Raw genomic sequence first — 23,583 nt, 5'->3', positions numbered from 1 at the left:
CAGAGGAAACCCAGTATGTCCCAACTGTGGATCTTCTGATCATGCACAATCTGAATTTTTGGCGACAGAAAAGACTTGCCCCAACTGCAAAGGCAATCATCCTGTGTACTCAAAAATATGACAGATGGAAGGCTGAGAAAAAAATTGTTAAATATAAGGTTGAGAACAAGGTAACCAATCAAGAAGTGAGAAAAAATAATTGCTCCTATGCCCAAACGTACTTATGCTAATATTACACAAAAACAACAAACAGTGTCCACCAAAACTGATGTTACAGTCCTCTTAAACATATCAATCTCTGACTGGGCTTGAGCTGTTGTTTCTCAGCAACAGTCCAGTGTCCCTAAGCAATCAGACCAGGCAAGTAACACACCTCTTACAGTACCGGTGACATGTCCTTCCCCACCCGTGATTACTACTGCATCACGTAGTAAAGTTGCATACAAAATGTTTCAAAAAAAAAAAAATATTCAAGACACCTCCATAGATACTAATTACTCATCCAACCAGGAAGATCAGATTTTAGAAATATATGTGGAGGAAGAAATGGACACTGGTCGGCCTACATTTTCAAAAAAAAGACAAAACAGAAATCTGATCGACATAAAATTACCATACTGAAAAAGCAGTCAGATACAGCTTCTTGTTCTCATCTCAAGTAATGCCTTATATTTTACAGTGGAATTGTAGAGGACTTCGTAGCAATATCGACGATATTCATTACCTTATTCTTCGCTTCTCTCCAGTGGGTTTCTTCTTGCAAGAAACCTATTTAATTCCCAAATTTCCACCTTCATAACGAACTCCTCTATATATCGAAATGATCGCAATACATCAAATGCTGCCCGTGGTGGTGTGGCTATCTTGATCAACTCGCAGATCCCAACAAAGCAAATTGTTCTTCAAACAGAAATTGAAGCTGTCGCTGTACATTTCGTTACTCAGATTGCGATAACACTAGTTAAAATCTATCTTCCACCAAATCATACCTTCTCTTACCAAGATCTGGAAAACCTATTGCAGTTACCTTCCCCTATCTGTCTGTTGAGGGATTTCAATGGTCACCACCCTTTATGGGGATCTTCCAAATTAGATACACATGGCCGACTGATTGAAACCTTTCTAGATAGGCAAAATCTTACCATTCTTAATACAGGTGAACCTACATATATACAATTGCCAACTGGACAGACTTCTGCAATTGACATATGCTCCCCAGTATAGATTCCAGTCATGGAATGGTCTGTTATGAATGATCCCATGGGCAGTGATCATTTCCCAATTATTTGTAATATGCTCACTACACAAACACCATTAGCCGAACCCTGCTGTAAATGGAAATTTTCTCGTGCCAACTGGGTGAAATTTCAGTCAGCAATTAAACTGAATGAGGAAATTATCCGATTACAACCCATAGATAAAGTGACAGAATATATCACATCCCAATTGTTATCAGCTGCTAAAAACTCAATTCCATTGACGAAACCCGTGGCCCGGCGTCATTTTAACTACTGGTTAAATGATGAATGCACGAAAGCAGGGGGGAAAAAATAAAGCTTGGAATTTATTCAGATGATCCCCAACCACAGCTAATCTCATCAACTATAAGAAACAAGAGCGCATCTCATTCAAAAAGAAGCCAAGGACTCCTGGACTCAGTTTGCATCCACTGTAAATAGAAACACTGACTGCAAATTAATATTGAAGAAAATTAGACAGCTTTCTGGAAAGTTTCCAACCATCCCTTCAACAATCCTTTCCTGAAATGGGCAAGAACTCTGCTCCTCTGCTTATAGCAAATGCCTTGGGCAAAACCTTTGCTCAAGTCTCAGCATCAAGCTATTCCCCGGAATTCCAGAAAATCAAGAACATCACTGAACAGCGACCCATCAACTTTTGCACCTCTGTAATCTTACCATATAACCAGCCTCTTCGGTATTTGGAACATCTACAAGCCTTTAGAACAGCACGCAACAGTGCAGCAGGGCCCGATGGAATATATTACATCATGTTACAGCACCTTGAAGACAAACAATTACAGCTGCTGCTGTTATTTTATAATCTAATATTTCTGGAAAACATCTATCCTACGTCTTGGCACCATGCCACAGTTTTGGCCTTTTTGAAACCTGGTAAAGATCCCTCCAGTCCTTTTAGTTATTGGCCAATTTCCCTTTCCAGTTGCCTCGGTAAAATCCTTGAGAAAATGATTCACAGACGACTCGTTTGGATAATTGAAGACCAAACTCTAATGAGTAATAGTCAACATGGCTTTCGCCAAAACAGGTCTGCCTTAGATCTTATGATCAGGGCAAGAGTCCACAGTTCGCCAATGCCTTTGTCAGAAATGAACACCTTGTTATAGTCTCCATCAACATAGAGAAGGCATTTGATACCACCTGGTGTCACGGCATTCTTAGAGACCTTCATGCCCTTGGTCTAAGAGGCAACCTGCCTGTATTCATTAAGAACTTTTTATGGAGTCCTTATCAAGTATATTTTAACTCCCTTTCTACGACATTCTTGTGGGAAGGAGTTCTGCAAGGGTCTGTACTGAGTGCAACTCTTTTTGCCATTAGAATTGATTCAATTAATAAAGAACTTCCAAATACTGTTGAGGCTTTTTTTTTTTTTTTTTATGAGAACCCCAAACACGAGAGGTATTATAACCTATAGTACTTAGTACCGTGCTTGGGTTGGAGGTTGAGAAGACGAAAGAAGATATTTGTTGATATTGGACTTGAACTTCTGTAGATTATAATTTTCAGGAAATACGTATGAAGGAAGGTTGTTCCAGAAAACGGCAGTTGAATGAATAAATGAGGAAGATGAAAAGTTGGTTCTGTGGGTTTGAAGTTGGACAGTAAATGGATGTTGGCTGGTGGCGGCACGTGTTCGGACTGTTTTGAAAGAGAGAGCGGGAATTATAGAAGCCAATTCAGAAGAACAGTGCCCATGGAAGTATCTGTAGAAGAGGCATGCAGCAGAAACAGTGCGTCTATGAGAAAGCGAGTGGAGAGACTCTGTTAGAGATGAATCATTAATTAACCTAACTGCCCTCTTCTGAATGGAATCAAGAAGCCTGAGAGAGGTTTTGGGGGCACCACCCCAGATGTGGGAACAATATTCCATGGCAGGGCGGATTTGCAATTTATACAGAGTGAGCAGCTGTTTGGGAGAAAAGTAACGCCGAGAGCGAAAGAGAAAACCAAGTTTTTTAGATGCAGAGGAAGCAATATTTGTAATGTGCTTGTGCCAAGAGAGATTAGAAGTCAGGGTAATCCCCAAAAGAGATATATCATTTTGCCTAGAAATCGGAGTGTCACTAAAGATAAGCATAGGAGCAGAAGAATCCTTTTTGCGAGATATAAGACAAGATTGAGTTTTAGAAGGGTTGAAATCAACTAAGTTGTCTTTGCCCCACTGGAGAATTACCTGAAGATCGGCATTTAAGGAATTGGCAGCAGATTTCCGAGAACTTAAAGCTGATTGAGCTGGACAAGGTTTCTCAAAATGGAAAGTTGAATGCAATGTGCTATCATCGGCAAAACTATGGATAGGATTTCCAGTCAATGGAAGAAGGTCATTGATATACAAGAGGAAAAGAGTGGGGGAAAGAACTGAACCTTGGGGGGCACCAGCATTAGTGGAGAAGTTAGAAGACAGAGCCATCTACCATCACCCTCAGTGAGCGATCAGAGAGAAACTGGATAAGCAATTACTAAAAACATTTGGCAAACCATAAGATGGAAGCTTGTTTAGAAGACCTTTATGCCAAACACGATCAAAAGCCTTTGAGATGTCAAGAGCAACTACTTGTGTTTCACCGAACCTTTCCATTGAATTAGTCCATAAATGGGTAACATAAGCCAGAATATCACCAGTGGATCGACACTGACGGAATCCATACTGGCGATCGTTGATCAGACGGAAGGTTTCTAGGTAGTTTAGGAGTTGGCGGTTAATTGATTTCTCCATTACTTTAGAAAGAGTAGAAGTAATTGCAATGGGACGATAATTGGATGGGAGGGATTTGTCACCCTTTTTAGGAACTGGCTGGATATGAGCAAATTTCCAAGCAGAAGGAAAAACACCTTTGGAATAAGAAAGCGAAAAAAGGCGGCAAAGAATAGGAGTAAGTTCAGGAGCACAGGTTTTGAGAACAAGTGGAGAAATACCATCAGGACCTGGAGCTTTCTTAGCATCAAGATTCATCAAAATCCTTCTGATATCCTTTTGACGGAAGACCACAGGAGGCATTGAATGGAGCGTGTTAGGAATGGTGGGAGGTGTTTTACCAAGATCATTAATACATGAGCTCAAAGAAAAATGGGATGCTAGCAGGTCAGCTTTATCCTTGGCTGAAGTGACAACAGAACCATCTGGTTTGGACAGAGGTGGGAGCAGAGATGGGCAAAAGTTGCGGCCAATAGCATTTGGCAAGAGACCAGAATGCTTGGCTACCATTAGGGCAAGAAGCAAGTTTTCTACTCTTAGCCTGTTCAAACTCTAGTTTGGACTGATTAATAACTGCTTTACAATTGATTGAAGCTTTGGTGTAGGCAAAAAATGAAACTGAAGAATTAGAAACAAGCCAATTACGATATACAACGTTCTTCTCTTGAACAGCCTTAGCACATTTATTGGAAAACCAAGGTTTAGATAAAGGACGAGATTTTAAAGTGGAGTGTGGGATAAAGGATTCCATTCCTGCAAGAATAATTTCAATGACACGATCTGAGCAAACGTTGACATCAGAAGTTTTGAAACAGTAATCAGACCAAGGAAAAGAAGAAAAGAAGTATCGCAGGTCATCCCATTTTGCATTCTTGTAATGCCAAACAATATGAGGTTGGGAATAGCCATGAGATAAAGGTTCCATTGGAGAAGAGACAATCACCAAGTTGTGATCTGAAGTGCCTAAAGGACCTCTCACTTCGACCTTGTACTTAGAAGGGTTGTTTGTGAGAAAAAGATCAAGCGTATTGGCTGTATGATTAGGATTGTCCGGTATTCTTGTAGGTAAATGAACAATCTGTGCTAGGTCATTAGTAATTGCAAAAGCCTCAGCATCTCGACCTGCTGGGTCGGTGTGACTAGAAAACGGAAGCCAGCTGGAGTTGTGAACGTTAAAATCACCAAGGAAAATTACCTCACTGTTAGGAAAGTTGGACTGGAGAAAGTCAAGTTGCAAAGAGAGGAAGTCAAAGAGCTCCAAGTGATTAGTGGAGTTGGGAGAACGGTAGAGACAACAGATGAATTTTACACAATGAGGTAGAGAGATTTTAAGCCAGAGAAGATCAAAGAGAGGAGATTCCAAATTGCCAAGTCTCTGACAGGGAATATCAGAATGGACATATGCACAAATACCACCTTTGAGGTGAAAGGAATCATACAGCAAATAATTTGGACATCTGAGATGAGCAGTAGTTGAATCAACTGATAACTGAGATTCAGTCAGAAAAAGTACATGGGGTTTGGAAGACTGCAAGTGGAAATGGACATCGTTGAGATTAGAATTGAGACCACGTATATTTGTGAAATGAATTAGGAAGTCCTTGGGAGGTTTAGATCTTTTCGCAGATAAGCTTGTTCTATTATTTTGACAATTCATGGTGTATTCAATAGTAAGGAAAAGTGGGTGGGACCTGCTGTATGAAGTAATGAAATTTTTGGATGTGGCGTACATGTGGTAAGAATATACCCAGATCCTTGACATAACGTGGCCTCGACAATGCTCCCCCCGCATACGCACTACTCGGACTCCCTCCAGTCACTATCTGGCAGAGTAGAGGTAGCAAGATTATACACTAGCTGATCCGGAAGCTTCCTAGAGAGTTACCAATAGGTTCAGTCCGGTGTACTAACTAGCGGCCGGCCTGCGAACACCGTTTTAGAGCTGTACCCTCGAAATGTAAGGAATATTGGATCTCGCCACGACATTTATCATAACCTCAAAAATCATCAATCATACTGCATGATGGAAGAGATAGGGAAGGGTTGGCCGGAACTTAGCTCTAGAGACTAAACATGGGTTCCACCTCTTCAAGCCTCCAATAAGCAAAGTGGTGGTATTTCACCGGTTGATGAGAGTCATCTACCACCTAGTACTGCCTGGTAACATAGAGGGGCGGCGTTCCTCCATGTGGTGTGGGCGCCACACCTCGACCCCTGCTTATGTTGGTTCACACCTGGGTGGTCACCCACCATGTACTTGTGCATGAAGGTTATACCCAGGATTACTAACAGTCCCACCATCGTGAAGGTGCAAGCAGAGGATTTGGCTGTCATAGACCGTCCGGACTTCGCCGAAATTGGGTCCACTTTGACTTGAGTGTCACCCGAATATCAGTTCCATCAGCGTTTTAGACTCCCAGGTAGCAAGAACAGCTTGTCTGGCATATCTGAGAGAATGTCTGTGACAACCTCAAGGACCATACCTTACCTTTATGCTGACAATCTTTCTCTTTCTTGCCATTCTCAGAACATGAGATCTATTGAATGTCAATTGCAGATATCACTAAATAAAATACAAAAGTGGGCAGTGCTCAATGGTTATCATCTTTCACAACAGAAAACTGTCGCTATACATTTTTGCAACCAACCCAAATTATATTCAGATCCCGAACTTCACATATCAGACTTTACCATTCCGATTGGCAACAGCATCAGATTCTTGGGGTTAACCCTTGATAAGAAGTTAAACTTCCTTGAACATATTAAATTCGTACGTAATACCTGTCTCAAAAAGCCCAATATACTAAGTTTTATCTGCCCTGTTTTGGGGAGCAGATCGTACCTTATTTCTTCAACTATATAGAGAATTGATTAGATCATGTTTCGATTATGGTGCTCCAGTCTGATTCTGCCCGAAAGAGTGTACTACACTGATTGGATCCTATACAACAATGCATTACGGATTGCACTTGGAGCCTTCAGAATATCTCCAACTCACAGTCTATACATTGAAGCTCACGAACCTCCTTTGCACCTCCACAGAAAAATGTTACTACTGAAGTATGCAGCCAAAATAAAAAGTTGCTGTTTTCATTCTATTCACCCATACCTCTTCAATCCTCAACTAACTAATCTCTACAGAAATAAACCTAATAAAATAGCAGCAGGCCTACGGCTTTTTGAAATATCACAAAGTTGGAAAGTTCCTCTTCAGAACAGTCAACAGGTATTGAATTACTTTCATCCACCTTAGACTACCCCTCCTCAACTGAAATTTGATACTTATTTTCTTCGATGGGGTAAGAATCTTCTACTGACTCTCAACCTGAAGCAACTCCGTGTAAATTATATTCAGAGCCATGTTGATTTCCTGCCAATATATACCGATGGGTCCAAATCTCAATCAGCCGGTGGTGCAGCAGCAGTGTTTCCCTCCACTACTATTTCAGCTTCCCTTTCACCTGAGTATAGCAACTTTTCTGCAGAATTACATGGAATAAAATTAGCTCTAGAAAATTTGAATCTTTACCAATCTTCAAAATATTTAATTTACACACTCACTCAGCTCAATTAGAGCAATGCAAAATCCATTCCATATGAATCGACCTGTTTTAAACCAAATCGGGAAATTTCTCTTGAAAATTGAACCATGTCAACTTTTGTGACAAGTTCACAAATTAGTGAACTTTTGTTGGATTCCAGCACATTCAGGGATAAAGGGAAATGAACTGGTGGATATATCGGCAAAAAATCCCTCCACATTAGATTTAACCTCTGCTCATATTCCAGCCTCTGACCATGATACCATCATCTACCCAGAGTAATAACAAACTTTTCCAGTTGAAACAGGGACCAAAATTTTGACACTTGAGCATCCAGCCAACTAGAAAGGAAGAAGTGGTACTTGCATGGGCAAGAATAGGACATACTCATCTGACCCACCTCCATCTACTCACAGGTGATGATGCTCCTCAGTGTCCACACTGCTCAGTACATCTAGCAATCAAGCATATTCTTGTTGACTATCCTCAATATAACCAAGACAGAACATCAGTCCTGCTTTCTCTGATAAACTACAAGAACCAATATCGCTAGAGCATATTATAGGCAACAAGGCAAACATTAATGAACTTTTTGTTTTTGAAAAGAATTGGAATTTATCATCGCTTCTGAATAGTTTCTAAAATGACATTGAAATGCCTTAAATTCTGAATTATTTCCTAACACATCTCTATGGACAGACGCACTATATCCAGTGTAGCTTGTGCACCATTAAACACCCAAAATACCCCCCCCTCCACCAGTAAAGGAAGACGAAAGAAGCCAAACAAAAACCGCTTCCTATTCTAGCATATAATAAAGGAAAAGCAGGCATTGATCTGTTGGACCAAATGAGTTCATAAGCCATAATGTTAAATAAGCTTCCATCTTATGGTTTGTTAACTGAATTTTGTTATTGGCTATACAGCTTTTTCTTGGATTACTCACTGTGGGTGGTAGATGGCTCTCTATCTTCTAATTTCTCCACTAATGTTAGTGTTCTCCAAGTTTCTGGTCTTTATCCCACTCTTTTCTTTTGTGTTTAACCCCTTCATAGATTATCCCAAGATATCTCGTTTTTAGTTTTAAGTTATTTGGAACTACACATATCTTGGGATACAATAATACCTGAAGAAAACAATAATACCTCTAAATTTAGGACTGAATTGTATTTTCTCTGGCATTAGCCAGGTAAATCCTGAGTTTTCTCAGGATTTTCTTATGTCTGGCAGCAGATGACTGGCTTTTGTTTTATTTATATTGTACAGCAATGTCAGAATGTTCCTGTGCTGCCAGCAAGCAAAATATAATTTGCCATCCTAATGTAGAATACTGAACCCACAAAAACAATTCAAAAAAACAATATCAAAATATTTCGGCACCCTCTTGAACTGCTGCCCGTAAGTGACACTTACCTTGCCTGTCCACTTGTGGCGGCCATGTGTCAGAATGTAGTTAGTTCGCAATTACTGCTTGTGCATTCCTCTTGATTTTTTTAAATTAATTTTTTTATATAATGAGTAATGAAGACTTTTTCTGTGCCTTTCTTTTAGATCAAGCACTAATTTATTAAAAAAAAATCTGTATAATTCACTCTTTTTGCTGTACACAAGATAACTCGGGATAGTCCAAATGGGTTAATTACTCCCATGTATTTTCTATGAAAAAATTAATAAAAAACAAACTGTACAATGTGTATTCGCATGATGCATACTTTAAATCTGTAAAATAAAAGTCGATCCGCTACGGCACATTTTCCGGAAAAAAATGTTCCGGGAAGGGGTTAATGTTCAGTTTCCATTGACTGGAAATCCTCTCCATAGTTTTGCTGATGATATCACATTGAATTTTGCATTCCAGTCTTGTACTGCGCACATGACGTAAACTTCTTGAATATCCAATACCACTTCCTGAAATGAATGCAGATCTCCAAACTAATTCTCCAGTGGGACAAAGATAACTTGCTGAATTTCAGTCCTAAAACTCAGTATTATGCATCTCACAAAAAAAAGATTCTTCTGCTCCTATGCTTAGCTTCAACAACATTCATATTTCTAGGCAAGATTGCCTAGATTAGGGATTACCCTGGCTTTTAGTATCTCTCTCTCTCTCTCTCTCTCACACACACACACACACACACACACACACACACACACACACACACACACACACACACGGTCTGTTTCTGCTTGCATGCATTTTCTATAAGTACCTCCATGGGCACTATTCTTTTGAATCGGTTTCTGTAATTCCCCATCTCTCTTACAAGCCATCAGCTTCCTTTTAATGCGCAACTTCAAACTCAGAACCAACTTTTCTTCCTCATTTATTCCTTCAATTTCTGTTTTCTGGAACAACCTCCCGTCAGACATATTTCCTGAAAATTACAATCTATAGAAATTCAATTCTGATGTCAACAAGTATCTTCTTAACCTTCAGCGACATGCATCCCTCTGTGGGCATCTGTATGTGGTAAGGAGACTTCCCAGTGATCCTGCTGGTCCTCTGGAATCTAAGACCCATACTTTGGTTACATCATTGGAAACTGGCATGTGCATCCATGTAATGCAATCTGGGGAACCTTGAATTATAGCAGAGCAGGATCTTCACTTCTGAGAAGCAGTTTGCTCTGAATTGAAAGGCCAAGGAGTGACAGTGTCAAGAGAATATTGATGCAAAAGGATGAAAATCTCTTCCCTACTAGAGTTATAATCTTAACGTTTAATACCTCTCAGCCTTCTAATTCTATAAAGGCAGGTACTTAAACTGCCAGTGATGATTTACATTTCCAAATCCACTGAGGTGTTTTTTAGCATTAGTAGAGGCATATGATGCAAGAAAACCAATCTTTATATAGCATCAGCCAAAAAAAAAATTCCAGTTTCACCCATCCATTCACTCCAAATGTCTGTCTGGTTCAGCCTTGAATTTATTTAAGCTGTCAACTTGAACAACAGATGGAAGTTTGTTGCAACAATCAACCACCTACTGGCTGAAGGCAAATTTTTGCACATGTATTCTACAACTGTCTTTCCTCAATTTGAATTTGTCCCCTTAGGTGGGCATCTGTAGCAAGAGGAAGAATCCCATAAGCATTGAGCTAGCTCAAACCATTCAAGGCCTTATACACCTCAATCAGATCACCTTGCAGGTGCCTAGTCTCCATACTCTGTAAATTGCAGAACTTAATCCTTTCTTGGTAATAGCAACCCTTTGTTCCACTCACTAATCTCATTGCCCTTCTCAGACTCATTCTAGCAGCTCTAAGTCTTTCCTAAAATGAGGACCCCAGACCTGTATTTACAGTAGACTCTTGATTTTCTGGGATAGATGGTAAAAAACAAATCCCAGATAATCGATTTCTCGGTTAATCCAAAAATACAAAAGTCCCCGACATACGTAAGAGATACGTTCCAGGACTTACTTTGTCTAGTTTTACGTAACTTGGGAATGACTAATAACGTATTGCAACTATATTATTATTGACAAATCTGAATTCTGCACGATATTTGTTAATTTTTGACCATTTTCTTACATCCTAATTTATTAGTTTAATGTTCTGATCCAAATCGATGGCTTTCCTTTTGTTGGTAGATTTACTAGTAACACTGTCACTTATTCTCTTAGTCGGCACCATGATAACGGTCAAAATTAAATTTTTTGAAAAGAACTTCACAGGGTTAAACAGTTTGCACCTTCCGGGTTACTGGGAATTTTAAATGGGTAGTAAATGGTTAGTAAACTATCTTATTGCATTTGCGATAATACTGATAGCTGGAATTGTGTGGGTTTTTACGTTATTATGGTGAAATGTGTTCCCCTTCCCTGAAATTTTCAGTCATATAAAAAAAAACAAAAAAAAAAAACCATTAATTGTAAGAATCTTCTCTTTTCTATTTTTTTGCTTGTTATTCTATATTTCACTTGTGCAATTTGTGCGTGCCGTGATCGTCGTTATTGATTGCTTATTTTATTTATTTTTGTTTGTTTTAAATTCTATAATCCTAAAAAAAAAAAAAAAAAAAAAAATTGAGCAGAAAAAATTTACGTAAATCTGTATTTGTGTAAGTCGGGGACTTACTGTATCGTAAAATGTTCAGCAACCTACGTAAAATATGACGATAGATAAAAATGAAAAAACTTACCATGCACTACTCACGTGTCCAATACAATGCTTCCCTTTATTTTTTATGATATCAATTTTAAGTCTAATAGCTTCCCTTTATTTTTTATGATGTTGCGTGTGGTTTGGTCACCAACATATAATGGTTCCTTAGAGATTTAACAGATGCACCGTTTTCAAACTTTTGAATAATTTCAAGTTTTTGTTTAACTGAAAACGCAACTCTTTTGTATTTACCCATCATTTTCAAGATTTCTAAACAAAAAAAAATTTACTATAAAAAATATTCTGACATCCCTGATATAAGTAAGGAAACAATTTCCTTTTGCGCTGCAATGGAACACAACAAAATCGACACGACGCATTAAAACAATCTAAACATTTGATTTTTTTTTTTTTTTTTTTAAATTTGGAGTCTAGAAGTGGTCCCGATTAATAAAGAGTCTGCTGTATATGATATCAAAATAATTTTTGCATCCATTTCATTTGTGACTACGAAGTAGTATCCAATCAAATTGGTCAGACGACTTCTCCTTAACAAACCCATGCTGTCTTAACTATAACTGCAGTCTCTTCTTCAGTAACTTCTGTTTCTTCTAAAGTTTACATAAGTATAGAAGTCTTTACTGTTTGCCAAAGATTTCTCATAATCTGCCTTTACTTGCCTAACCTCCTTTGTGACTTGATTACAGACTAGCTTATATGTACCACAGGCTTCTGTGTCGCCTAATAATTTATATGCATCCCATGCATTTTTATTTTCTGCCAGGAGTCTCATTAGTTCATCTGACACCCATTTATGTGTAAACCTTGAGCAGTATTTCTTAGTTTGGTATGAAAAGCCTAGTAGCTTTCAAGATTAATTCCTTGAATGCTTCCCATTTAAATTTTGCTGTTGGCAACCTCATCATTTGGTCCCACTGTATAGAATTTAAAATTTGTCTGAGATCATTGTAGTCAACTTTACGAAAGCAAGAACCCCTTCCCTTTACTGCTGATGGTAGTTAAACCTTTTGAGTAAATCCCACATCAATGCACTGTGTGATCACTGCTGATAATCAGATCAAGAATATTACTCCATCTGATTGCCTCTCGAACATCCTGCTGCAGAAAACAATTTTCCAATAAATCCACAAAAGTCTTGCTAGTTTGTGAGTGACCAATCCACAAGTTCCATTCTGTACCTGGGAAGTTAAAATCCCCCATTATAAGACAATCTGATTTACTGGACCACTCTTTGTCTGTACAGTTTTTCGTTGTACTCATCAGAGTCATTAGGCCTATAACACGCTATCTTACTCTCAATTTGCTTTCCCGGTGTTTGTCACACCAAACTGACTCAACGCTGCACTATGCATCCTTAGATTGTGTTTCTTACCTAACAGCATGACCCCTTCTGCCTGTCTATCCTTTCTGTATACACTGTACTCTCCAAATTCTAATTCTGCATTTCTTATTATTGTGTGATGCCATATCTCAACATTATTTGATTTATTTAATATACTCTTAGCATTGTTTACATGCAAGTATACGTGCACTTATTCTTATTCTTAGTTATCCTTACATAGCCCCTGTATTTACTTGTTCTGTGATTATTCCCAGCAGTCCTTGAAGTTCCCAGCATGTCGCTTTCCAGGGTGCTGGTCATTCCAATAGTGCAGTGCAAGAACCACTTTCCCCCTCTGCCTGTGGCTACTGTTAATCTATTATTCTGTGACCCCCCCCCCCACCAATCTAGCAGTTTTCCGACCGTCCTAACACTTACTCGATAGAATCAGAAATATTCTTGTACCCTTTCTATTTGAGTGTGTCACACCCTTGCTGAAACATCTCTCTCCAAGTATGAATTGACATGACAAGGCTCTCATCATATACCCCTCCTATTGTGTCTAGGCAGAATTGCAGACACTGTAAAATTTAATCCTAACTCTACACTTTTTTTCAACACTGACCTGTACTTGTTAAGTAAGTCCAAAGATCTACTTTTATTGTATTAGTGCCAACGTGTACAAAACTATCGCTCTTTATATGCCCTTAAAAGATATCTGCTGCTCTGCAATGTCATCAACTTTTTCTGCTTTTTTTTTTTTTTTTTTGCTTCTGATGGAAAGGGGGTAACCATTACCCCCTTTCTGCACTATATATTTCCCATCTTCCTGACAGAGTAAATGACAATAACTAACTCCTGTTGGACCAGCACATTATGCCCTGAAGATTGCTGCTGTGTTGCCTGATACACAAGAGTGAGCTCTGGCATTGAGTTAGGCAGCTGAGAGCTTGATGGGCTCACCATTTTAATTACTTCAAGGGCATCTACCCTATTCTTTCAACTCTTATAGATGTCCATCAGAATGCAGAGTTGGCACTTAATTTCTTGACTCTCTCTGCACCTACCACACACAATGACATCTTCCTTGGCTCGAACTGTTCTAGATAGGTCCAGAATAATTTCATAAGTTGCACTTTTTTTTGGCTGTGATGTATTGGAGAATCCCCCACTTTGGTTCTCCCCAAGCCACAGCACTCCTGCTACTTTGTGCATGTTTCTTTGCTGCTCTATTCTGGGGAATGATTTTCCTTTAAATACAAATTAATTAATAATCAAAGTTAATAAATTTAATTGACTATGCTTTGCTTGACTATATTACACTAAGCTAATGCAGGGATATGTATTAGGCTATCTAGTTTTACGTTTTATACCTTTTATCAAGTTCGTGATATATGCTATCAAGTTACGCTATACTGTAATGATCACAATGTTAAATTAGTTATATCCTTAGCATAAATACAAAAGATATATGCCAAGAAAGTGATTAAAATCTTCAAACTACTTACTTATTACAATTAAAACCTTGTTATTCTTCTGCACTACTGGTTATATTGTACGATATTCACTCTTTAATACAATAGCAGTACGAGTAGCAACTCATTTTAGATGTCAAAAGTATGACTGCTCACAAACAGCTTGTGGTAATTCTGCCTGTACTAGAAGCAGTGTAAATTTTCAAGGAGAGTGTGCCCTGCATACTCTTAAACATTCCAGCCTATGGAAGGACAAAAAGAAATGCAAACTAAAAATAGAGCTGAACATCTATCAAGAGGCCAGACAATGCACCCAGCCAATGAACAGTGGGAAGCATTCATATGCTCGGAGGGTTCTGTGAAGTGAACCGTCATATGCAGACTGAATGACCATACCACCAAGAGTCATTCACTCCAATCGCACGCTATTTATTGGATTCACAAAAGCCTATCAAAAAAATTGCAATCAGCTGCCACTCCAATATCAGTATCTCTTAATGCTTTGCCATTTCAAAAATGATATGGTAAAGAAAAGCCACAAAACCGGAACAGCTACCTGCAGTTGAAGAAACAATGGATGTACAGATTAAGGAGGTACCTGACAACTGTCCTGGAACTGTTCTTATCAGAAGGAACTATACTATTTGTAAAAGGAGAGAATATAGACACAGGTCAATGTCCTTTCTTTCCAATGAAAGATAAAGCCAAGACTGAGAAAACCAAGCCGTCTGCCCTTCAGAAGCCACTAGATGGACCTAAATATAAATAATGGCTGTGTTCGAATTCGTACAGTGGAATTGTCATGAATTCTGTCAAATTAATGACAATATCAAGGCCTTCCTGTGTAAGCTTTGCAATTATTTGCAAAGGTAGAGCCTGGGATAGAGCTGCCTATGGCGAAGTTGTCATTCTTGCGGGTAACCATTACCACCTTTCAAGCTATGCCAGTTACCACAAACTTTGAGGTAGAAGCAGTTTGTCTTACAGTAGGGTTTCTCTAACCTGTTTGCTCCATCTATTTGTCACCTGGGCATCACATTTCCCAGGCAGACCTTGATGATTTCATTAGACAATTACTGTCCCATATTCTGTTACTAGGGCATTTCAAGAGACATGCTGCTCTGTGGGGTAGTGCTGACATCAATGGAAGGGGTTGGACTATGGGGCATATGCTTAAATGAGCATAAGCCTTCTAAATGTGGGTTCTAACACCTTCCACATGCCTACTTGTACAGTTACTATGATTGATCTCTCCATATGCTTGCTCTCCTTCTCTCCTCTAGATTTGTATGTGTTAGGTTGAAGAGACAAACATTATTGTAGTGATCACTTCCCTGAGATATCTACCATTTTCATTGGGATACCATGCCGCCTATCTAGGATACCAGTGGAAGATCGATCATGCCGAATGGAATGCCTTTAAGCATCTGGCAATGTTACTACTCTGTCAACCGGGAGCCAATCATAACTGAAGAATACAATTAACCTTCCACGGATTGGGAAATGAGAGCGGCACTGTCTTTATCCCAGATAATTGCTGTCAGGCCATTATGACATGAGTAAACAGCTTTCATCAGAATCCATGGATTTCTTGCCATCTCTATTATAATTATTAATAGATGCTATCTGAAGAGAAGTTTCTCGTGGCTTACAGCAGTCATCCTTGCTTTCCTAAAACCAGGAATGGATCTAAAAACTTGCTGTCCTATTGCTATGACCATCTGTTTGCGCAATATCCTGGAAAGAATGGTAAACATTTGCCTTGGTGTGGGATTTAGAAGCAAATGAATCCCTCTGAAGAAACAGGTCAACACTCGACCATTAAATAAGACTGGAAATATCTGTTTGAGATGCTTTGCATCAACACCAGGTGTCGATTTTCTTTAATATGGAAAAAAGTGTGACACAATTTAGATTACGGAATTTTAAAAGATATTGTAATTTTTGTCTTAGGGGGCCACTGGCTCTTTTCGTTAAAGTGTTTTTGTTAAACTATTAATTCCAAGTTCGTGTTGGGGCTGCTCTCTCTCTTGATCTTTTTTGTCAAGAGGGGAGTTCTTAATGTTCCGCTTTTTGCTATCAAACTTAATTCTGTTACCGAACAACTTCCTCCAACCATGAACAGTGCCCTCTTTGTTGAGTACTTCAGCATCTTTTCACAGTTATGTGATATGAGGGTCATCGAAAAGCAATTGCAGCATGCCCTTGACCATGTCAGCTCTTGGGCAGTGGCTAATGGTTTCAGGTTCTATTCTCAGAAGATTGCTTTGTATGCATTTTGCTGTAAATGGAGCCTTTCCTCTGAACCAGAACTAAAGCTTGGACCACTGCACTATATTCTACCTGTATTGTCACTTGTCCAATCTAAATTAGTGTCCCAAATGTACAAGTGCTGGAAATGGCATTCTTTGATGTCTAGACCCAGTTCATCATAAAGCTATAAGCATTGCTGCTGGAGCATTTCAAGCATTCCTTGTCTGGAGTTTGTGTTGAAGGTAAATGAACCATTGCTGTCGCTTCGAAAACAGCTGTAGCTAAAGTATACTTTCCAACTGAAATCTCTACCAGACAATCCTTTGTGGTCTTCAAGCCACAATGGGAAAATCTCTATTGCACTCATCAGACTGCCACTTGTCCCTTTGGTATTTGTGTCCAAGAGCTACTAAGAGAATGGAACACTGATAGACAATGTTGCTGAGTCCCATGGCAACTAATTGTACTCTAGCATGCTTGCATACCCTCATGTGACTTCTTTAAAAATTGGGGTAAGGTCTACTAACAACTCTGTGCTGCCCACCAAGCTGAATACTGTGACTTCTTGCTGTCTTCATTGATGGCTCGAAGTCAGTGTCATTTGTCAGATCTGCTGCCATCTTGCCAGATAACTGGGAAGATGTGGATTTGCAGGAAAGCTTCCCAGATATAATCTGGGAAGCTTTACTACGAATGCGATATATACACAGCTGACTCGCATGTTGTAGAAGTTAGCCTTGGACCACATTAAAACACACCATTACCAAAGTTGTATACTGACTCTTTATTATAGGTATACTACAGGCTTTATTGGGAGTGAGAAATGAGTTCTTTTGACATCAGTTTTTGCTGGATTCCAAGCTGCATTGGGATCTAGCAGAAATGGACAGGATACCGAACTGGCTGGTACTGCAGCCAGGTCACAACAAGTCATCAACAACTGTAATCTGTTAGTCCACTATACATGTTACAGGCATATTAATATGGATTAGATTACTTTCATAATCTTGGTATGGGAAGTTATGAACAAGCTGTATCAGATAGTCTGCAATTCAATACAAGCAGTCTAGTCTGTGCAGGAATGGTAGAGAGGATATTGTTCTAGTTCACCTCAGCGCATAGGACATAGTCATCTTATGTGTGTGTGTGTTCCTGTGTAAAGGAAGGCAAGATTACTCTCCTGTGTGTGAGAATTGTGGCACCTCCTTAACCATTCATTGTATTTTTAGTGAGTGACAATGTTATAGACATCAACTTGTTTTATATTTCATCTCTTTTAGTCATCTGCTTGAGCCTTATACACTCAGATTTTATCCAATTATAATTCTCCTGTTTTTAGCTATTTAAAATCACTAAACCTTTTTATTGTTTTTAAAATTTACCTTTTTATTACTATATATTTTATACCTGTTTTATTATATATATATATATATATATATATATATATATCTTGACTTAGTAACCTAATTCATTAGGTGACTGAAAGCTTCACCTATTTTTATGAACTGGTTTTGGTGCATTATATTGCGATGAAATTGCATTGAATTTATGGGTTGGTTACTCACACACTAGCAAGGCTTTTGTGGGTTTTTTGATTGGATGATTGTTTTCTATATCAGCATGTTCAGGAGGCAACTAGAGGGAGTAATACTTTTGATTTGATTATCAGTAGTGATTCTTCATGCATTAAGAATCTGCAGATAAAGGAACCACTAGGTGGCAGTGATCAGTGTGCTGAAATGGGATTTACTCAAAGAGGTAACTACCATCAGGGGTAAAGGGAAGGATTATTGCTTTTGTAAAGGCGACTACGATGGTGTGAGACAGTATTTAAATTCTAAACAGTGGGACCAAATGATGATGCTACCAACAGCAAATTCAAAGTGGGAAGCATTCAAAGAACTTATCTTGGAAGCTACTAGGCTTTACATACCAACTAAGAAATATTGTTCAAGGTTTAGGCCTAAATGGATGTCAGATGAACTAATTAGACATGTAACAGAGAAGAAAAAATGCATAGGATACAAATAAATTAACACGTGACACAGAAGCCTATGATAGATATAAGTTGATCTGTAATACAAAGGAGGTTAGGCAGGCGAAGGCAAATTACGAGAAATCTTTGGTAAGGGATGCAAAGAAAAACAGCAAAGAGTTCTTTATTTATGTAAACTCCAGAAGGAAGGGGATGAATCAGATTGGTCCACTTGATATCGATGGTTCAACTGTTGATGATCCTTCTCATGTTGTTTGTTATTTGGTTTTTAGGAGCATTAGCAACTAAGGCCATATTGCTCCAGAATATGCGGTGGTCATTCCTTGACCTTTCCGCATCCTCCGTATTTGGTGGTGACGGGCTCGAACCCCGGTTTAATCAAGAAGCGTGTACTAAGCATTGCTGCTCCTTCTCAGGTAGCTAACAAACTGAATGAATATTTTGCATCGACATTCACACATGAGGAGTTTCAGCAAGGGGAATGCTAGAGGTGTATTCAACTCTGGCAGCAAGCTATATAATCTTGTAATAACTGAGAGTACAGCGAAGGAGAAATTGTAGATAAACACAAGCAAGGCACCTGGGGTGGATGAGATCTAACCAGTTATATTAAAGGAGGCAGCAAAGGAAGTAAGCAAACCTTAGCCATAATTATGAGAGCTTCCTTGGACTCAGGGGAGGTACCCATAGACTGGAGATGAGCAAATGTGACCCCAATTCACAAAGGAGGATAAAGGCTGACACAAGTAATTATAGACCTGTGAGTTTAATTTCTGTTCCAGGAAAATTAATGAGGTATGGTTAAAGAAGCACTGCAGGATCATCTAGACAAGACTTCAGTTATAGCTCGGACACAGCATGGTTTTGTTAAGGGAAAGTCTTGCCCGACCAATTTGATTGGATACTATGATGTAGTCACTAAAGAACTGGATGCAGTGAATAACTTTGATATTATATACTTGGATCTTAGAAAGGCTTTTGATACTGTTGTACATGGAAGACTGCTGCACAAATTGGAGCAGTGTGGCATTGGAGGCAAATTGCTGCGATGGATAAAGGGGTGGTTGAGGGGGAGAAGACAGAGTGGTAATAAATGGACACTGCTCATCGTAGACAAATGTTATTAGTGGAGTCCCTCAGGGTTGTGTCCATTATTATTTTCTGTATTTATAAATAATATTGATGATGGTATATCAAGCTTAATGTCCAAGTTTGCAGAAGATACAAAGGTTGGCAGGGTTGTTAAGGACACTACTGATGCTATGCTGCTGCAACAGGATCTGGAAAGGTTGAGCAGATGGGCTGAGAGGTGGCAAATGAAGTTTAACATTGACAAATATAAAGTACTACATATGGAAAACAGCAACCCCAGAGCAATGTATCAACTCTGTGGTACTACACTGACAGTGGTAGAGAATGAAAAGGACCTGGAGGTAATTGTGCAGGTAGATATGAAGTTCTCTGAGCAGTGCAGATGGGCTGCAAGAGTAGCTCATGGTGTCTTGTCAATGATATACAGGAATTTTTCTAGTAGGGATAAGGAGGTGATTATTCCCTTGTATAAGGCAATGGTCCGGCCACACCTTGAGTACTGTATACAGGTCTGGAGGCCTCATTTCAAGAGGGATGTAGAGCTGCTGGAAAGAGTGCAGAGAAGAGCAACAAGATTAGTGAATGGAACAAAAGGTTGCTCTTACGAAGAGAGGCTTAAGTTTTGCAAATTACAGTGTCTGGAGACTAGGCACCAGCGAGGTGATCTGATAGAGATGTATAAAGCTTTGAAAGGTTTGAGCATGCTCAATGCTGATGAGATTCTTTCTCTTGCTCAGAATAATCACCTGAGAGGACATAAATTCAAATTGAGGAAAGGCAGACGTAGGATAGATGTGCGGAAATTTGCCTTTAGCCGGCAGGTAATTGGTTGGTGGAACAGATTTCCATCCCTTGTTCTGGAAGTTGATAGCCTAAATAAATTTAAGGCTGAGCTGGACAGGTATTTGCAACGAATGGAGGGGTGAAATGGGAGCATTTTTTTTTTTTGGCTGATGCTGCATAAGCTTGCTTTCTTACATCATATGCCTCTGCTAATGCTAATTATAGCCCCTTAGTTGCTAATGTGCCAATAAAAATCCCAATTCAAACAAATAAATCTTGACAATGCACCAACCCATACTGCTATTGCAACCATTGATCTTGCCTGGAAATTAAGACTTCATATCTTGCTACGCATGCCTATTCCCCTCACTTAGCACCTTCTGACTTCTTCCCATTTCCATAGCTGAAATCATTTTTGAGTAAAGCATTTTCTTGGCAATGCATAGGTAATTTCTCTGACAAGCATGATTTCAAGAGCAAAGTGAGACTGGTCTAATGTATAAAGGCATAAGGAAGTGCTGCAAAAGATGGGAGAAATGTTTTGCTTTGGGTGGTGACTATGTAGAAAAGGAGTAATGTATGTTCAAATCTCAATGTTCTGGAACATATAGAATGTGGTTGGGGAAAATTTTAGGTCCCCCCACCTCATACAATGTGATTTTGATAATGGGAAATGAGTGTGCTTCCTCTGATTTAGTGCATTAAACTAGATTAAGCTTAGTATAATACTTTCTCATATCCATGTTTGATTTCTCCTATAATTCTCTGCACAGATTTAGGGTTGCCACATTTTAACATTCAAAATCCTTTGAGTAAAGAATTCATCAGTATCCTTTTGATTATAAGAGGTCACAAAGTTGTTTTTTAGAATTAAAAAAGGAGATACCAACTTTTTTTTTTTTTTTTTTTTCAAATGCAGTATTGGTTTTTGGTGTATAACATTAATATGAACTTGATACAGTTTGTTTCTAAGTTAATGTTTTGGTCACTTTTTTCTTTATTTAATACTTCAGTATTGTATCTGCACAATAAAAACAATATGAATAATCTTCTTTTGTTGCTCTATTATGAGCAATCTCAATTATTGTTTTTCTAGCAGTTCTGAGTATGATTCTGTCATTTCAGAATTTTTAATATCGGCACCATAAAATAATAACACACTTTCACTGTACTGTATAAAGTGTTGATAAACACGACAATGTGTTGTTGCTGTGGTTAGCAGAGAAAGAGACTACTGTGTACACAAGCATCAATTTGTAGTTTGTATGTACTCCAAAAGAATTGGATGGGGACCGACTCGAGAGTAATCAGTTGGAGGGAGCCTAACTGTAATGAGAAATCTGACAAAATTTTGGAACACATTTGTTCACTTGAATTTGTTCAATTTATATTATCTTGGAAAGCTGGATAACTGACAGCCGAAGAATAGGATGTCAGATATACAGCAGTCCTATACATAGTGGTCTCAAGCTCATTTGCCTCTCTAACCAAAAACAAACCAATCCCTCGCTACTCTCATAATTGTAATGCTATCATGCATGGGTACACATTAAAGTGAATGTAATGTATATTGCATTTTTTTTTTTTATTAGAGCAAGATTTTTCCCCATTGTATGTTTATTTTCACAGATTTAAAAAATAACTTAATTAAATAAAGCTCATTAATGAATTTGACTATGGATGACAGGTTTCTGAGGAAATCACTGATTTCTTTTGAGTTATTTCTGTCAAGCCAATGAAACTTCAGCATTAAATTTTAGTTAAATTTTTGAGCATATTTAATTTATTTGAAGTGCATGTAGTGCAAGATAACTTTATTCCAAAAATTATTTTCAGATGCTATGAAGTACACTATAGTAGTGAGTGCAACAGCATCTGATGCTGCTCCATTACAGTATTTGGCCCCATATTCAGGTTGTGCCATGGGGGAATATTTCAGAGATAATGGAATGCATGCCCTAATTATCTATGATGATTTATCTAAACAGGTAAAGTCACATTTACTTTTAGCATTTTGAAAGTTTCTGTGAAAGCTTTGTGTAAAAATAATCTAAAATTGGTTTGATTTCACTCATAGCAAATTCGTTATGCATTTATTAAGATGCATAACGAATTTATTAAGATGCATAACTGTGACTGTCAGCATTCACTCTGTAGTTAGTGGAAACTAAGTTCATAAAGCAAACTCCTCTTAATAGTATATCATTATTAATATTACAGCATTCACAATGATATTGGCCATGAGCACATGAATTTAAAGCACGGGAGGAAAAGTGGAAAAAAATAAATTGTCTTTAACAATGATTGGCTGTAGTATTAGCAATGGCCACACCAGCCAAAAAAAAAATAAATAAATAAAATAAATTAAGAAGAAAATTAAAAAAATAATAATTAATAAAAGAAAAGGAAATAGAAAACCTATACGTTTCCCTCCTCCCGTAGGTAATTATCCAGCTGACCTTTGAATTTCCTGAACCTGTTGGCCTCTACAACCCATATAGGTAATTTAATTCCAGTAATTTATAAACTTGCTGGCTAAAATAAAACTTCCTGCAATCCAGTCTAAGGTTCTTCCCCCATAACTTCAAATTATGGGCCCTTGTCCTAGAATCATTTATAACCGTGAAAATTTCATTCTTATTCATTTTACTTATGGCTCTAGGTGCCTTAAACACCTTGGTCAAGTCTCCTCTAAGGTCTCCCTAGTTTCCAAGCTGTGCAACTCACATATTTGAAGTCTTTCCTCATATGGACTCTTGCTGATCTCACCAGGTGAGAGTTACCCATTCTTGGACACTTTCAAGAAGTACAATGTCTTTCTTTAGGTGTGGTCTAACAATAGCCTTATATAGTGGGATTATGATATCCTTATCTCTACTAGCAATTGTTTGATAAATCATCAACACCATGGGCCTTCCTTCCAGCCAGTCTACAATGCTCAGAGAACTTAATGTCTGACCATCGTAATATCCAAGTCCCTTTCCTCCACTACCAGCTGTAGTTCAACTCGACCAAATGTATAAGTTATTTAGGGGTT

General features: G+C 38.5%; 1 protein-coding gene across 2 annotated transcripts in view; it reads left to right on the top strand.

Moving 5' to 3' along the window:
* The window catches only part of blw (ATP synthase subunit alpha blw, mitochondrial), a 373,048-nt gene that overhangs the window by 314,347 nt on the left and 35,118 nt on the right, over positions 1-23,583 (top strand). For both annotated transcript variants that reach the window (XM_090378871.1, XM_090378872.1), the window contains one exon: positions 22,383-22,534. In XM_090378871.1, coding sequence (XP_090234997.1) covers positions 22,383-22,534 — 152 coding nt within the window. The remainder of the gene's footprint in view (positions 1-22,382; positions 22,535-23,583) is intronic.

This window comes from Mastigoproctus giganteus, chromosome 8 (assembly GCF_048544385.1).
Source record: "Mastigoproctus giganteus isolate SK-2022 chromosome 8, ASM4854438v1, whole genome shotgun sequence".
NCBI lineage: Eukaryota > Metazoa > Arthropoda > Arachnida > Uropygi > Thelyphonidae > Mastigoproctus > Mastigoproctus giganteus.
The sequence above is the reverse complement of the archived record's forward strand: the minus strand, read 5'-3'. Positions and strand labels throughout refer to the sequence as shown.